The sequence below is a fragment of the Mauremys reevesii genome, linkage group 27 (genome assembly GCF_016161935.1).
Source record: "Mauremys reevesii isolate NIE-2019 linkage group 27, ASM1616193v1, whole genome shotgun sequence".
NCBI lineage: Eukaryota > Metazoa > Chordata > Testudines > Geoemydidae > Mauremys > Mauremys reevesii.
In genome coordinates, this window is record NC_052649.1 from 7,566,619 (window position 1) to 7,584,929 (window position 18,311).

An 18,311-nucleotide genomic window follows, 5' to 3' on the forward strand; every position below is an offset into this window, starting at 1 on the left:
TTGACAGCGCCTCCTCACTGCAAGGTCTTAAGTTCCGCAAGCCTTTCTGTGCACATTCATTTAGTCTCAGGCAATCAGGCTACGATCAGAAGGCGCCAAAAAATCTTACCGCGTTATAGGTGAAACCGTGTTATATCGAACTTGCTTTGATCCACCGGAGTGCGCAGCCCCGCCCCCCCGGAGCACTGCTTTACCGCGTTATATCCGAATTCGTGTTATATCAGGTCGCGCTATATTGAGGTAGAAGTGTATTTTGACTAGAGTATGGTGAATTGTTGGAACTACAAGGACCACATTAATCTTCACACTCAGCAAAAGCAGGCACCAATGTGCTGTATAGTATAACACCAGATACACAGATACCATGTGTCACATGTAACGTTTATTACCAGAAGTACAAAGGAAACAATTTTGATAGTTTAAGAAAGATTCAATAACATTGAACTACATGGCTCACGCATCATGCTAAGTCTTTTGTACTTATATGATCGCTACAGTTTTATGAAGCTTTTTCATAAATATATAGCTACATAGTAATTGCATATTGCTGAAAATTATTGGTTAATTACTCTTAGAAGATACATAGTAATTGCTCTAATCGTATGTACCATGGTTAAGATAAACAGAAATAATCATGGATTTTTAACAGCACGGCATGCTGTGTCTATACACAGTATTCACTCACTTAATGGCCCTCATTTGGTAATCAAACTGCCAGTCACCATGTAAGTAAAGAGCTATTAAAGGATATTTGTGCCTTGCAACTTAGTGAGGCAAAGCAATTTTTGATTAATAGACAAAAAAATGAGGATATAGCATGTTGTTTCCCAGTAGATAACATGGCAGTTTTCTTTCAGCTTGATCCAAGTGCCACTGAAGTAAATAGAAAGTTCCCCACTGTAGTTATGTGGCAGTGTCTACACTGCAGAGTTTTGTTGTCAAAAGGCAGCTTTTGGTGACGAAACAGTGGAGGTGTACACACTGCAATGCCACGTTTTTCAACAAAACTCTTCAGTTTCAGCAACAAAATGAAACCGCTTCGACGAGAGGCATAAAGCTTTTTGTGGAAAACTTAAAGTGACAAAGCATCAGTGTAGATGCTGCCATTTGTTATATTGCCATACTGGCCTCTCCCAGTATCCACAATGCCCGCTGTGACCACTCTGCTCACCATTTTGAATTCAGCTGCCCTGCATCCCCTTTCATAGCTCCGGGAAGTTCTGACAGCACTATGAATTCAGAGGCAGGCAGAGGCGTGTGTGTGTCTGTGTCTGTGTGAGAGAATGGTATGTAGGGGGCAGTGCTGTGTGCAATACTGGATGGGCACTGTGATGGAGTGAGAGTGGATGAGGTAGTGAGTTAGTGAGGGTAGTCGTGTTACTCTGTGTCCACAAAAACAACAAGAAGTCCGGTGGCACCTTAAAGACTAACAGATTTATTTGGGCATAAGCTTTCATGGGTAAAAACCCCACTTCTTCAGACGCATGGCTTCAGATGCTTGGCTTCTTCAGATGCATGCCATGCATCTGAAGAAGTAAGGATTTTTACCCACAAAAGCTTATGCCCAAATAAATCTGTTAGTCTTTAAGGTGCCATTGGACTCATTGTTTTTGTGTGAGAGAGAGACTGCTGTGCTGTGCAGAGCCAGGGCGGGAGCTGATGTCAGGGGTGTCCCCCTCCCCCTGCCTCAGGACTGGTTGCTTCCAGTGACTGTCTGAATTTAGAGATTTGTTGGGGAGTTTTGTTCACTCTCCCCCAATGCACACACTCCCGCAACACACACTCTGTCTCTGTCTCCCCACACACACACATGCTCTCTGACACACACGCTCCCCGCTCCCATCACACACTTCTGTTGAAAAGCAGCTGGCAATCTAGTAGGATGTCCATGGGCCCTTGGCACGATGGGATTGAGAAAACTGCAACACGTGATGCTGTATCTGCCCCATGAGGCATTGTCAGCCCTTCCCAAAGCACCCTATGGTCAGTTGCACAGTGGATAGCTACCCACAGTGCACTGCTCTCTGTGTCGATGCAAGAGCTGCTAATGTGGATGCACTCTGCTGATACAAGGAGCATACTGTGGACATACAAAAGCGGTTTAATTAAAGCAGAGTAACTTTTGGCGACAAAACTCTGCAGTGTAGACATAGCCACAAACAGTCCAATCTAACTCCCACTGAAGTTTAATCAAATAATTTTTGCCGTCAACTCTAAGAAGTTCAGAGGCTTCTCCCTGCTGATGCTGCTTATATCTTCTCTTCAATCTCTTTGGTCTCGGAGGAGACAACTTTGCCATCAATCACCTCCTCAACAACTGTCTTGATCTTCCTAATTTTATTTATTTCTGGAAATAAAATTGCAGAGTGCTAATTAAAACATTTATATTAAAAGAGTAATACGTTTTTAATGTTTACTTCAGTAACTAGCTCTATATTTTTAGTTTTCCAGCCTGTTGAGCAAACATATTTAGAAGGACTCCCTTCATCCCCCATTGGTGTAATCAAGTGGAACGTCAGTAAATTTGAAACACATATGAAAAAGAAAAATTAAATTACTGATCATGTATAATTTTGCTCTTCAGTTTAACAGTGGGTTTAAGAATGAAAGTGCCATTTATTGTAAAATAGATACGGAGCATCTTCTTAAGTGTAAATGATAGTCAAAATTCTGGGTTTTCAGGTGTCAGATTAGTAGAGTGCCTGCTGGTCATAGCTGGGGCAAATGGAAGGATACACTTCCAGGTATTGGAAAAAATCCCTCAGTATGGAAAAGAACAAACAAAATAGTACTGTCTAATTCATGTGTGGGCGGAGGCCAGTTCTAGGGTGGAAGTGGGGGAAAACCTATGTAAAAGGGAAGCGTGGACAATGCATGTGATTTCTTGAAGAATATACAGTTGAACACAAGGAGGCGCCAGTCCCGTAAGTGTGAATTTGCAGAGGTTACACTAGTAGCTGATTTTTGACAGTTAATAAACTTTCTTTCTTGGTGTACAGAATATAGTTTCTCTAATTACTGAACAAGATGTTCAGTAATTAGAGAACTTTTTACAGAACATTGTTTTGAGTGAATCTTTTATTCCTCCTGAGCATATTTTGGTGCTTGGGTTTTGTACAAACTGAATAGTTCTAAGATGCTTTTAACAGAAACATTACATGGAGAGTTATATAGTCAGACAATTGAATTGGCAATTTTGCTACAAGATTTCACTGATTTAATATTTGTATCTGAAAGACTTATCGCACCTCAATTTGTTTTATATCAGCTTAATACATTTTAATGCATTTTAATGCAAATTAGTAGCAACCAAATATAAAAATATGAAAACAAAAATGTAAGTGACATACCTTTCTCAGTCTCTTCTATAGTAGATGTCTCTGACTCGAAATGTCTGTTAAATATATGAATGAAACGTACTTTGTAAATACAGGTGCTTATTACATTTAAGAAATGTTGAGATCACTGATCTTTGTACATTTAATTTGTTCACTTAAGCCCCAATACTGCAAGGTACTTAAGCATGTGCTAAACATTGTTTTTCTTGTTAAATTCCTTGGATTAATCTCACTCAGTTCTACAAACAGTTATCTCCAGGGGGAATGGAACAAAGCCTAAGCAAATGAACTTTGTGTCAGGTACTAGGAGGAGGCTTAGTGGATACTGAACCAATTAACTTCTTTAGCAGCCTGTAGAACAGGGGTGGGCAAACTATGGCCCGCAGGCCGGATCTGGCCCACCAGCCGTTTTAATCCGGCCCTTGAGCGTCCGCTGGGAGGCAGGGTCAGAGGCCGCTCCACGCAACTCCCGGAAGCAGCGGCATGTACTCCCTCTGCCTCCTACGCGTTGGGGAAGCCAAGGGGCTCCGCTCCACACACCGCTCCCACCCCAAGCGCTGCCCCTGCAGCTCCCATTGGCCAGGAACTGCACCTGTAGACGGGGCAGCATGCAGCAGAGCCGCCTGGCTGCACCTCCGCATAGGAGCTGGAGCGGGGACATGCCACTGCTTCCGGGGCCCGCTTGAGGTAAGCGCTGCCCTGAGCCACCCCCCCATACTGCAACATCCTGCCCCAGCCCTGATCCCCCTCCTGCCCTCCAAACCCCTCATCCCCAGCCCCATCCCAGAGCCCGCAGCCCCAGCCAGAGCCCCCTCCTGCACTCTGAACTCCTCATTTCTGGCCCCACCCCCGAGCCCGCACCTCCAGCCAGAGTTTGCACCCCAACCCCAATTTCATGAGCATTCATGTCCCACCCTACAATATTAGATGTGGTCCTCAGGCCAAAAACTTTGCCCACCCCTGCTCTAGAATGTCCTCTCTGTAGCTGAATGTGGTGACTGACTCTCTGTCAGCAGGAAGAAGGCGGCAGGGCTCCTTGAAAAGTCCCAACCACATTTGTGTTATGAGGAATGGAATGGAAAAGGGAGACAGACTTACCTGAGAGGAGCCAACGAGTCAACAGGAAGTGGCAAGACCCGTTGGGGGCACTGACCCGCCATGTGCACCGGGGAAAGGGGAGGGTATTTTTACCCCGTACATTCCGGAACACACTCTTTCTCTGTCTTTCAATCAATAGTTATTGCAAGGAGGTGTGACAATGCAGCAATGGCTGCAGCCTGCTTTACCAAAGAGTGCCACATTGTTTTCAGACCCACTGGCCAAGTCCCAGATTGTCCCCACCCTCTCTCCCCATGCTGCTTTGCAGTGATATCCAGGTGAAGAGTGCCCTTGTGCTACCAATCAGGGTTCCCCAGAAGCTGAGCAGTTAAGTGCCATCGCTTAGAAGAGACATATTACCATATGCAACATTGTAATTGATCATTTCACTGTTACTTTTTGTGGGGGAAGCATTTGTACTAATTTTTTTAAGCACAAATATTGTTCTATTTTAGAGCATAATTACCTTCTCACTTCGCTTGTTTGTCTTTGACTTTCATTCTCTTTAGTTTCAGCCAGACTTACCACCACCAGTAAAGTAACCAGTGTTAGCAGGAACAAATTTTGGCATGCAGAAGCATCCTTTATCCATTCATTTTATTGAATGCAAGTGTAATTCAACATCTGTCCTCTTTTTACCCCTAGGCAGCCTTTATAAAGAGTATTTAGGATAATTGCTGACTTGATATAAAACTGAACTAAACAACAGACTTCACAGATACTCAGTTCCTTACCTACTATCCTCTCCCTCCAGTAGGCGTCGGTATGTGGCAATCTCCATCTCCAACCGTATCTTTATGTCCAGGAGAGTACTGTACTCAGTACTCTGGCTCTCCATGTCAGCTCGAAGCTGCATTAGCTGTGCCTCTACATTGCCAATTGCAGCCTGTATTTGGGCAAGTTGTGAAGCATAAAGTGCTTCCATCTCAGCCAGTGTGTCTTCTAAAGCCTTTTTCTACAGAAGGTGAAATAATAGAGGTCTTACTTATTTGTGTTTTAAAATTATGTTTACATTAAAAGACCTTGTAGTTCCTGTGTTTATCCAAACAACTATCTGTTAAAGCTATTTTAGATATGCTTTACCGTACTAAGCTGGGACTGCAGTTCTATCTCCAGGCCCTGGAAGGTGCGTCTCAGATCTGTGATCTCCGTTTTTTTGGTTTGCAGTTGTTCAACGTTAATAGCGACTTCCCGGTTCACTTCTTCTGTCTGAAATACAAAGAATGGAAAAGAAGGTGTAAAGGCAGTGAACTTCAATTTTAAATCTAGACTGAACACCTTGTGAGGTGCCGCTGTTATGTGATCAGTGAGACTTTACCTGTTTATCAAAGCGGTCTTTGGCCTCTTGACGATTCTTTTCTGCCATGATGTCATATTGCTGTCGCATGTTTTCCATAATCTTGGCGAGATCAATGCTCGGAGCAGCATCCACCTCTACATTAACCGTGCCACCTAGCTGTTTACGCAGTTCACCAACTTCCTACACACAATAGCGATTATAGATAATTTCATATTTATGAATATCAGTTAAGCTTTTAAATAGGAAGAGAAATGTATAGTCATGTTAGGACAGAAAGACAGAAACAAATTCAAAATGCATAGAAATAGGAGAGCTATAAAAGACTCCCAGTCACTTTACAAATATTAATTAAAGCCTCACAACACCCCGCTGATGTACTGTTTTCCCCATTTTATGGCAAGGAAAACTGAGATACACAGAGGTGAAATGATTTCCTCAAGGTCATAGTGAGCAGTGTCAGAACTGTGAATAGAGTGCAGGAGTCTTCGCTCCCAGGTATCTGGTTTTGTATTTAGTGGTGGTCCATAGAACCAAAGGATATTCTTTAAAGGAGGACCATCCCGCCTTAATTTTCAGAGCCTCTAAAATGTCATTTTTCTACACAGTTAGAAAGAATGTAGGTATTAAAAAGTCAATACTATGACTTATGATTGCTAAGAGGAATCATTTTGTGTTATGGATTGTAACAAAGGAGGCCTGACCTATGTGACATAATTCAGGCTTTCTGTTGGCAACTAACAGAGTAGCAGGTTAATTCCAGATTTCAGTTATGTGATCCTACCTCTTGAAAAGAATGGGAGAAACCAAGATTGGTTAACAGTCATAGTTTTATCTTTTCAAGTTATGTCTCAAATTATAAAGTTTATGTTTTTTCAGATTAACCATGGAATTTTCATTATTCTGAACAAGATTTGCATGTGTCAAATGTTTTCTGTGTCCCCTTGAGAAATGTGTGAATTCTAAATGACTTTCTCTGCTGCTCTCACCTCTCCATGGTTTTTCTTGAGGAAAGTCAGCTCTTCATTCAGACCTTCAATCTGTAGCTCTAAGTCTGCCTTTGACAAGGTCAAGTCATCAAGGACTCTGAGGAGTCCAGCAAGATCATTTTCCACACTTTGTCTGATTGCTAGCTCATTCTCATACCTGGAAAAGAAATGTTCATTCCAGCATCATTAATATATAATGACTAATGTGCAATTCATAGATAATTACTATATTAATATGTAATTACTTATATGCTTTACCGTGATAAGCTAGGACTGTAGTTCTGTCTCAGAGAATCACTAACTATTACTGTCTCAGTCTGCAAATTGCCTTTTTACTGATTCTTTAGGAACAAACAGTTTAATTCTCAATTTTAACTCCAATAACTTATTACCAAGATATACAAGTGTATATGTAGGGTTTCTCTATAGGAATAGGGCAGGTGGGAGTTATGTAATGTATCTGTTTTGTATTACAATTCAGTTTCAGTGATCTGAAGAGGTTCAGTTCCCTCCCTTTGCCAGAAGACCCCGCTGGCTTTTAAAGAGATCACTTGACTGACACGAGTGGGGAGGAGATCACATTAATTCATCATAGAAACTTACTTCATTCTAAAGTCATCAGAAGCCAGCTTGGCATTGTCGATCTGCAGGACGAGCCGGGCATTTTCCAGATGTCCAGCACCAATCTGGAAAAGAAGATGATAGATTGTCAAGTAATCTGGAGTTAGCAAAGCAAACCAATATTTAAATGTTATAAAAATAACTTTGGATGACATTTTAAAATATGGAATCTGTGCCAGCAATCAGATTGTTCTGTTTTCAGAAAATCTTGATATCTAGGAATATACATTCTTCTCTAATTTATGGTGTTAAGGGAAGCAAATCAAAGGTTCTCTGTACACTTTGGAGACTACACTATATGCTGTCAGCATAGCCGGGGCGGCTCTAGGAATTTGGCCGCCCCAAGCAGGGCGGCATGCCGCAGGGGGCGCACTGCCGGTTGCCGGTCCCGCGGCTCCAGGGGACCTCTGGCAGACCTGCCTGCGGAGGGTCCGCTGGTCCCGTGGCTCCGGTGGACCTCCCACAGGCATGACTGCGGAAGGTCCACCGGAGCCGCCTGCCGCCCTCCCGGCAAAATGCTTGGCGCGCTGCGGTCTGGAGCAGGCCCTGAGCATAGCCCCTTAGAGTAGATGAAGCCTACATTGACAGAAGGAGTTTTTCTTTCAGTGCAGGAACACTACCACCATAATGTTAGTTATGTTGATGGATGCACATAGCTATATCTAGACTCAAGGTCAGAGGATTGTCAGCATAACTGCGTTGCTCAGGGGCGCAGTTTAACCTTGACCCATGTAGCTATGCCAATAACTTTTCCGTGTAGATCAAACCTAAGTAAAAGAATCTTCCAAAAGCAGTGGAAGGAGAAAGCAAGGACTCTGACATTTTCCTCCCTTCCCTTCCCTGCTGAAGTCCCTCTCATTAACTGTGTGTTTAGAAGTCTGTGGGTCTACATAATGTGTCAAGGCTCGTGAGAATTTTGGCATCTGGGAGCATCCACTTTGCATTGCATGCTCCACTCAAACACTGGTGGTTTTCTGAGAGTATTTAGTGCTGACAGAAGCAGGATTAATTCTCCTCTGTGTCTTCTCTTCCCCTTGGAGGGAGGAGGTGGAGCCAATTTACTAAAGGTAGGCAATGCCCTTTTCGCAAAAGACTTGAGATCAAAAAGGGTGGAACCTCATGGATCCTCAGTTTTTATGTGTATACATGGCTATGTGCTTCGCCATGCTCCACAAACTCATTTCCATAGGTGTAGGGGCAAAGATGTTGGTTTCTCTGTTTTCTCTACTGGTGGGTTTAAACATGAAGGAGAGTATATAGACCGTAGCTAGGATGGTTCTCAAAGCTGATAAGAATGCAGGCAGGTCAGTAGCGGCAGTGAGAACTTGTTACTGTATGGTATGAACAAATGCCAGATGGAATGAATAAGGCCCTGACTGTTTAAAAAACTCAGTCAACATTTGTGCAACCCTGACCTGCACACACTCAATCTCCAATGCACCTTTGCAAGCTTGATATCTGTGCACACCTGCAGTAGCTGTGTGTGCATGCAAATTAGCGTTTGTGTGTTCATTGCAGCTGTGTTCACTCAGATCAAGAATGTGCATACACATTTCTTCAAGTGCATTTTTGAAAATCTGGCTCTAATTTAATATCAGACTTTTAGAATAATAGAATATCAGAGTTGGAAGGGACCTCAGGAGGTCATCTAGTCCAACCCCCTGCTCAAAGCAGGACCAATCCCCAGACAGATTTGTGCCTCAGATCCCTAAATGGCCCCTCAAGGATTGAGCTCACAAACCTGGATTTAGCAGGCCAATGCTCAAATCACTGAGCTATCCCTCCCCCTAATATGTATAATATAAAGTCTTTGTAATATGGTTATTGGATCTTTGTGTCTGCTCCAAAACCAAACATTCAGGTGTGCCTTAATATTCATAAAGCAGGAGGAGTCCATCGTCCACTCACAATGCTCTGTTTCATCCAGCCCTGCCTATGTATTTTCCATGAAGTATATCTTTTTTATTGTTGACATTTTTGTCAAGACGACAAAGCAAATGAAGATAAAAAAAAAAAACCCACTGAAGCCCAGATTATGTTATGGAAAAAGACGTCCTAAACATTGAACTTCTAGTTGTTTGTGATTTGTGTCCCAATCTTAAATATTGATTTATGTTGTTACAAACTATAACCCTGTCTCTACAAAGAATGGTACGTGATATTGTTGACATTTTGCCATTGTTTCAAGCTTATCATTTTCAGAACTGGAGGAAGAAGAAAGGAAAGAAAACTACAAACTTTGAAAGACCAGGGAAGAGATATAAGACATAAAATAGAAGGAAAAATGTAAATAGCATTAGTGCATGTACCCACACATACATTGTTTCAGTTTGTGTGTGTGTACGTACATGCATATGCATGCATATTTCCCTGCTTCTGGTGGATTTCATTCCCATCTCTAGATACAACTAAAGTGTTCCTGCCATGGCTTATTTTTATTCTAGATCTTAGCTACGTCTGAAGACCAATTACTTTGTTTTGCCTTCGGAATGCACCAGATTGTACCACAGAGCAGGTGTTTTTTGTAAAGATTCCTGGAGTGGAATATGCTTGGAGTGTCACAAAGAAATTAGGGTCATTTATAAAATAGATCTTGTAGGCTGGCCAAAAGGTCTGATCCAGACCGCTTGACGCTGTAAACAAGAAAAAAAATTTCAAGTCCATAGAAAAATTAAAACACAAACTGTGGGAAATGTTGAAGAGAGGCCTATCAAAATCTCAAGGCTCACATTTGCAGCAGAAAAAAAATGAAATGGACTGGGGAACTGTGGCGGGGCAATGACTCACTGGCACAGCACCTCCTGCTGGTCATCCTGGGAATTAGTTCTGTCCACTCAGGAGCGCCCGTCTTGCTTGCCGCTGGCCCTGTGTCCCTCCTGGACCCTGGTGTTCCTTCTCTCGGGGTTCTGCCCCCTGCAGCACCCCACAGTCTCACTGGGTCTCCCCTCCCTGGGGAACCCCCAACTCCCTATCCCCACCTCGCCTCAGTCTTTGGCTACTGCCAGTCACCGTCTAGCCCTCGCTCACTGGGGCAGACTGCAGTATAATTGCCACTCATCATTGGCAAGGAGGCTTTGGACCTGCTGCCTCTGCAACCCCAGTACTTTTCCCAGCCTTTAGCAAGGCCTGCAGCCTGGGGGCTCCGCAGCTCCTCTGGCTTTTCCCCAGCCCTGCTCCACTTTAGGTACCCTGCTCAGCTCCCAGCAGCCAGACCCATCCCTCTAAACATCTAGAGAAAGACTGCCTGTGTGTTCAGCTTCTGGCCCCAGCCCTCTTATAAGGGCCAGCTGGGCCTGATTAGGTGGGCCACAGCTGTGGCTGCTTTTCTACTCAGCCTAGCTGGCTCCGCTGCAGCCCTCCTCCGGGCTGTTTTATCCCCTCCAGGCAGGAGCGGGGTGACCACCCCGCTACAGGAACCCATTTTTATTAAAATTTATAAGAAGAGTGTTTAAAAGGCAGGCCACTTTTTGAAAAACTTTTGAAACAGCTTCAGGAACATCAAAAACCATGATGTAAATGTTACATTATGTATGGTGTCATATATGTGAATTGTTTATTTCCATAGTTTCCTCCCTCATCATGTCATAATCTTAGGAGCCTCGCTTTCGGTTAGTGGTGATATTTTGACAAGGGAGATTTTTTTGCAGGTATAAAGATGGAAGCTCATGAAGAATGCCTATAGGTCAGATATTGGAGAGAAAAGGGTTTCCTGTAAATGAAAGCTGCATCTAGTTTGCTCAGCATAGTAGTCAGAAAGCGACTTCCCTCTAGATCTACAATCAACTGGATTTTAAAATAAAGTTTAAAACCTTAATCCACATTGCTGAACATCTTGCTGTCAGAGACCATCTCTTTGGAATGTAATGTTTGTGACACTGGCAACACAGGGGCCGATATGTAAAATTATGAGACATTTTCCTTTACTGCTACTTTAACAGTTAAAAAAAAGATTAAGTATTAATGTTTTTTGTGTAAATAGTAAACAAAACGTTTAAATAAAAAATGACAGCTGAAATTACTTGGGGAAATTAGTGAATTATGAAACAACAAAGAGAACTTTAGATTTTTAGATTTCCTCAATAAACAGCACCTCCCAGGTAACAGCCATCTGTTTATTTACTGTTGTCCAGGTGTAAAAGAATAAGAGATTAGATTAAACACACACACACACACACACACACACACACACACACACACACACACACACAAAAAAGTCTGAAAGTACTTGTGTGCAGGCCACAAATACACGGCAATCCATAGAGATAACCAAAATGCTATCTTTAATACTCCCTGTTGTGCATAGATAAATAAAATTAATGGATGCTTGGAGACCTTTTTAATAGACAATTTATGATGAGCTAAGAAAGGAATTTTACCATTTACGCTAAATTTCCTGCCTTTTGTAGGTATAAATCTGATCCTTAATGTCACTTTATCTTGTGGGTTTTTTTAATTCAGTGATATTAAGAAAGATGTTACTTGTCATTGAATGTTTGGTGATCCATTCATATGTTGATTATGACAAACTGTAACAGCACTTTCAAAACCTTTAAAGCCTTCTCTGTACTTAGAACTTCTGAAATAATTTACATTAAGATGAAGGTAAGTGTCTTAACTTAGAGTGTCCCACCTTCAACAACATTGAGGAAAGAATTAAAAAGTTTTATATTCTCACACTCCAGTTGTGTGTGGCTAATTGGCTAGGGCAATGTAATGAGAGGCAGGAGACATGAGTTCTATCCTCACCCCTGCTCCTCGTCTGGTCTATGACCTAGAGCAAGTGACTTCACTTCTTTGTGCCTCAGCTGTAAAACAGGGATAATTATATCTTCTCTGGAAAGCCCCACTTTGAAATCTACAGCTGAAAACCCTATATTGTGTAATTATAGAAGAATTAATTCAGCCTTTATAGAATCATAGATTATTAGGGTTGGAAGAGACCTCAGGAGATCATCTAGTCCAACCCCCTGCTCAAAGTAGGACCAATCCCCAAATCCCTAAATGGCCCCCTCAAGGATTGAACTCACAACCCTGATAGATTTCGAACTGTTTCCATAGATATTTTTATAGCATCTAAAATGTGCAGTCAGTTTACTACATCACAATTTAACCTGAATCTTGCCAAAGTTAAATGATTAATGTATCTACAGTGAGGCCACAGTGAATTGAAAAAAATATATATTCTACAGTTAGCTGACTCTCTTCATTCTCTAATCATTGGCGTACAGAAGCATATAAAGTTGCAAAATAATGGATATTTTTATGATTTCTTACCTTGTTTTGGAGGTCTTCAATGGTTTTAAAATATGGACTGTGGTCATGCTGTGTAGTTGAAGAGCTATTTGCATACCACTCCCTGATCTGCTTTTCGAGCTGGGAGTTGGCTTTATCTAGAAAATGCACTTTCTCCAGATAGGAAGCCAAACGGTCATTCAGATTTTGCATGGTCAGTTTCTCATTTCCAGCAAGCAGGATGTCACTACCGCTGGTGTTGAGCTGAAATCCACTGCCAAAGCCACCACCAAAGCCTCCTCCATAGTTAGTGCTGGTGGAAATGCGGGTGCCATAGCCACCAGCTCCCCCATAGACACTTGGCGCCTGATACTTTCGGATAGCTGTTTTCCTGTAGGTTGAACCACTTAGACTGGGTGGAGTAGGCTGGAAAATGGAGCTTGTACCAGTAAGGTAGTTTCGGCTCTGGAATGCCATTGGTGGTTTTTGTTTTAATTAAATAACTAAAGCACCACAAGATTCAGAGCAGCTAGAGTGGAGAGCACTGTATGCTTCTTGAACCTTTATAGTTTATCTGAAAAAGAGGCATGACAGTTATAAACTCCACCTCTTCTGACACACAGTTTAATTGGGTTCAACACTACCAGCTCTCAGCGTCGTGCCCCCATCATCTGAGTAATGTAACAGAACTTTAATTTGTTCATGTGTGCACCAGGAAAAGTCCCCAGGTAGTGGGAGCATCTTTGTGATTTTTTTAGAGAAAAGGTAAAACACATTTAAGCTATTGAAAAATTTATTGCATTTTACCTGATGCCAGAGTCTCGATATCCCTTTTGAAAAAAAAACAAAGGAAATACCTTTACTCCTGATTTGTAGATTATGGTATAAAAAAAGCAGAAGTGTGTTTATGTAACCAGGGGCATAAAACTTGGTTAGAGTCAATAATATATTTCTATTGACAAGACAATAGTCACTGCCTGAGAGACTATTTAGAATAATAGTAGTATGTTTGTGTAAAAAAAATCGAATTAGACAAATGATTAGAAAGATTACTTTTGTATTTACCATGTTCATTTATTTTATAGTAAATGCAAAGCAGCATTAACATTTAAAACAGACATTAAGCATTTGTGACATTAGCAAAGGTATGTTACACATAAATATAATACTGGTTTTAAACAAGAAATCCTTACTATAATTGAAAATGAACTGACTTTCAATACACTTGAAAATAAAAAGAATATTACTTTGTCATACAATGTAAGTAAATGCAACTTAAATAACTGGGCAAGAGCATTTGTAATCTCGTTTCTCACTTTCATTTCCATAGCAGCAATTGAGCTATACTGGGGATTAAGTTTAGCCAAGTATTTTATCTGTAGACATACTTACCTGCCCAGTTTAGCTGCTCTCTAGCACTTTTTGCACTCTTGTGTGGCTGAAGTTAAAGTGAAACAAATAAGCTGTCATTAAATATTCTTTTCATGTATTATATGCTCAACAGATAAAAGTATATGTATTTATTTGAGCTGTATTTTGGCAACTACAATAGGCTGTACTCTGTGTATTAATGATTAACATTAACTGATTATGTTGGCATGTTAGTAAAAACCATTCTGCTTTTCCAGTACACTTGTTTCCTTTATTCAAAACATTTCAAAAATAATTTGCTTAAAAACCACATTTCTTTCCTCCAACCCACCCACACACACGTATACACACACTGTGTCCACTTGGCTATTTTCTACAGAAATTTGAAGATTTAGACTCGTCCCTGTCATTTGACAGAATGGTTTTGTTTCCAAATGTTGGTGATACTACATTTCTCCTCTACACAGAATTGTTGTATCTCAAACAAACAATTAGCCCTTAAAGAAAGATATGTTTGTATCATTCAGGACCAATAAAAAGGTAGGTTAGAGTTTGCAAATTCCTTAGGTATCTGGCATCATATGCACACTTTTACTTTCTTTGTTATAGATGTATGATAAAAACAAAAGGCTTGTGTGCCAGTAACAAATATTTTCTAATTTGAAAAATGTATTTTTACTTGCACAGTTCCATTTCCATTTATTTGAACTAGAAGAACTACTAACACTGTTGCTGCTGATAAAGGGAGGTGGGGAAGAAAGGAATGTGGCTAGTGGGTTCAGGATTGTGCAGATCCACTGACAACCCCATTTAGGGCAAATATGGAGACAGTAGCAGTGCTCTGATAAAAAGAACAGGAGTCCTTGTGGCACCTTAGAGACTAACAAATTTATTTCAGCTCACTTCTTCGGAGCTGTAGCTCACGAAAGCTCATGCTGAAATAAATTTGTTAGTCTCTAAGGTGCCACAAGGACTCCTGTTCTTTTTGCGGATACAGACTAACACGGCTGCTACTCTGAAACCAGTGCTCTAATAGAAGCAGCGTGGAAGTTGCTGCTGTGGTCTTGGCTTAGGAGGGAAGAAAGATTCTTTTGCCCCAGTATTGATGGAGTTCCCCTTTGTAAGGCCTGTTTTCTCTGGTGCTGTGCTAGGAACAGGGGCGAAATTCTGGCCCATTGAAGTTAATGGCAAAACTCTCATGGACTTCAGTGAGGCCAGGCTTTCACACCAGGATTTCTGCTTAAATGTCCCACTTCCACTCAGATGGTGAGTGATTCCACAATGAGGGTATAGGGTCTGTTTTCTACTTTCACTGCAATGTGCACACAGAACTATCAGGTTTCTATAGAAGGAGACTGACTGTCTTTTACATTTCATGATTAACCAATTACCAGAATCAGTGAGGCCTTGCTAATAGCAATGATCTTACTAGGTAAACTATTCTGTAAGCTGTACATTGGGCACAGGTGCTTATGTACCAAATACAGGGAGATAAAGCTAGGGAAGAAATGGGTTATTGAACAAATTTTGGTGTTTTCAGAACATGTATGGCGTAGGTATGCACAGAACAGACAGTAGCTCTAGAACCTCAGAGAATTGCAGTTACTTTACCTTATTAAGCAGAACAGTCAAAAAAGCACACCGGGCTTTCGTAGTTTAAAGCAGCTGTACCAGATGCTGATGTTCAGAGCTTGGCAGAGATTCTCAGATCAGATGCCTGCTTTGGTAGGACTACTTTGCAATCATTGTTTAAGTAGGACTCCTACTGTCCATCTCCAGGCAAACAGATAACTGGTTGTTAGTTACAATGACTGGAATCCATGTGGACAATCAATAGAAGAGGAAAGAACAGTTACTTACGATACAGTAACTGTGGCTCTTTGAGATGTGTTGTCCACATGGATTCCACAACCTGCCCTCCTTCCCTTCTACTACAGAGACCTACTCCTCTGGGATTCTGTATTGGTGAAGGAACTGAGGGATGGTTGCACCTGCTCCACTCTTTATGCCTCTGTGTGGGGAGGGGGTGACATGGGGACATCTAAGGCCCAAGTAATAAGAAGTCAATTTAATAGTAGAGGGCAGATATTAGATGGTGAAGAGGAGGCGGAGGTGTGGTCAGAGTGGACTGTGCTCTACCTGTGTTTAGCTGGCAGACTGTCCTTAATGGCCTGTTGTGGTGTGGCAGCTCCTAGGTTACTCTAACCTGCACCTGGGGTCAGGCAGAGAATCAGGAAGCAATAGCTAGCTCTCTGATGGCTTCCTTCCAGTTTGGTGCAACACAGATTGGCCCTAAATTTAAACATTTTAAGTACATTTTGAGAATCGGCACTTCCCTCATACTTTTTGATCATCACATAAAGTGCAATTTTCAAAGTCTGAAAGTTTTCCAACCCAATCTGAACAACATTTAAAATATTATCGCATGTTAACTTTTTATACAGGGATGCCCTGCCCTCATCAATGTGAATTGTCTTTGGACTTCAATCCTCTGTGTGTGTGACTGATATGTGTAAATGACTGAAGAATATTTATGAGAGTTGAAGTCAAGGTAAACTAATCAAATCTCTTAGGCAGTAACTATGGAAACCAGCAATAGATCTTTATCTGTTTATTAAAAACATTAAAACTGAGAGGAGTGGAGAATCTATTATAACAGAGTTAATACTTATGAGACCTTATTTTGAGTGCAGCAGGTGTTTGAGTCATAATAACTTCACTTGGCTAATTATTCCACTGATTGTCTGGCAGTGGCTTGTGTGAAAGTAGAATGAATTATACTGTAAAAATAAGAATGGATTACAGAAATGTTGTATGTACCTTTAAGCAGAAATAAGAAATGTTGAAATACAGGTGTCAGGAAAAGAAACATTAGGCACAAACAATGAGTCCACTTAAGCTAATGGTGAAACATTAACAGAAGATCGGTAATAGTTAGTAAGGAAATAAGATATACATGTCTAGCCCAGGTAAACTTATCAGATTCTGCTTCCTTTGTTATCTTGTTAAGTTCTCACCCTTTTATCTGTATAAATAAGATAGTTTGTGTCTTGCACGATCAGGGCCGCCCAGAGGATTCCGGGGGCCTGGGGTCTTCGGCAGCGGGGGGCCCTTCCATTCCGGGACCCGCCGCCGAAGTACCCCGAAGACCCGCAGTGGGGGCCCCCCCGCTGCCGAATTACCGCCGGAGCGGGACCCGCCACCAAAGTGCAGCTCGATCTTCGGCGGTAATTCGGCAGCGGGGGGACCCCACCGTGGGTCTTCGGGGCACTTCGGCGGCGGGTCCCAGAACGGAAGGACCTCCCGCCGCCGAATTACCACCAAAGACTGAGCTAAACTTCGGCGGCGGGTCCCGCTTCAGCGGTAATTCACCGGCAGGGGGTCCTTCCGCCCCGGAGCGGAAGGACCCCCTGCCGGCAAAGACCGGGAGCGGAAGAAGCTCTGGGGGCCCGGGCCCCGCAAGAGTTTTCCGGAGCCCCCGGAGCGAGTGAAGGACCCTGCTCCAGGGGACCCGAAAAACTCTCGTGGGGTCCCCTGTGGGGCCCAGGGCCTGGGGCAAATTGCCCCTCTTGCCCTCTCCCCCTCCCCCCCCGGGCGGCCCTGTGCATGGTGCTCACATTATCTGGGTGTTATTAGCAGAGTCCTGTGCTAATAAAACAGAGTGGTCTGACAAACTGGGAGTCTTGAGCCTAACTTTGACACTTATAATATCCAAATTAAAGAACAGAATGCATTAAGTGTTTCTGCGAATTTCGAGCAATAACTAACTTTGAAAGTTACACAGGCCCAGATCCACAAAGGGACTTAGGCACCTAGAAAATCACTGGAACAATACTGTGATCCACGGTGTCAAGGATCCCTATACAATGAATAGGGAGAGATAGGTATCTCCGAATATAATCCACAAAAGCCTGCACACTAAGCAGGGAGCCACAAAGCTACCCGACAGGAGATGCCCAGGGAAGAGATGTGAAGCATTTACCTGTGTTATGGGAGACCCAGGTTTAATTCCCCCCTCTGCCTGAGAGGAAAATAGATTTGAAGAGTTCTCCACACCTCTCAGGAGAGAGCCCTAACTACTGGGCTATAAGATATTCTGATGTGGGTCTTTCACAGTCTCTCCTGATGCAGCTGTTCCACTAACAACAGAGTACAGCATCCACCATCTGGACACAATGATTCACTGAGGTGCCAGAGCACTGCTCCTTCCATGGATAACAGAGTTGTTATGGTTGTGACAATCAATGTGTCTTTCTCTTCCTCCTGTCTCTGTCCACTTCATTTCTTTCTTTTTACTACTCCTCTTTTCTTTCCCACCATTGTCTTCTCTTTCTCCCCTGACCATTTTTCTCTCATCCTGGTGCA

General features: G+C 42.3%; 1 protein-coding gene and 1 long non-coding RNA gene across 4 annotated transcripts in view; one reads left to right on the forward strand and one right to left on the reverse strand.

The window, feature by feature from the left end:
- Positions 1-18,311, forward strand: part of LOC120392156 — a 103,345-nt gene that overhangs the window by 60,096 nt on the left and 24,938 nt on the right. The gene's annotated exons all lie outside the window — the stretch shown is intronic.
- Positions 1,604-13,093, reverse strand: LOC120392149 (keratin, type I cytoskeletal 19-like). Of its 2 annotated transcripts, none has more exons than XM_039516696.1 (8): positions 12,618-13,093; positions 7,326-7,408; positions 6,723-6,879; positions 5,755-5,916; positions 5,520-5,645; positions 5,171-5,391; positions 3,351-3,394; positions 1,604-2,347 (listed from the first exon to the last, which is right to left on the reverse strand). In XM_039516696.1, the coding sequence occupies exons 1-8, from the start codon at positions 13,050-13,052 to the stop codon at positions 2,250-2,252; spliced, it is 1,326 nt and encodes a 441-aa protein (XP_039372630.1). In that variant the 5' UTR covers positions 13,053-13,093; the 3' UTR covers positions 1,604-2,249. The 2 variants fall into 2 exon arrangements, with proteins under 2 accessions (XP_039372630.1, XP_039372631.1); XM_039516697.1 differs by lacking the exon at positions 3,351-3,394 and adding an exon at positions 4,037-4,093 and having other exon boundaries at positions 1,604-2,331.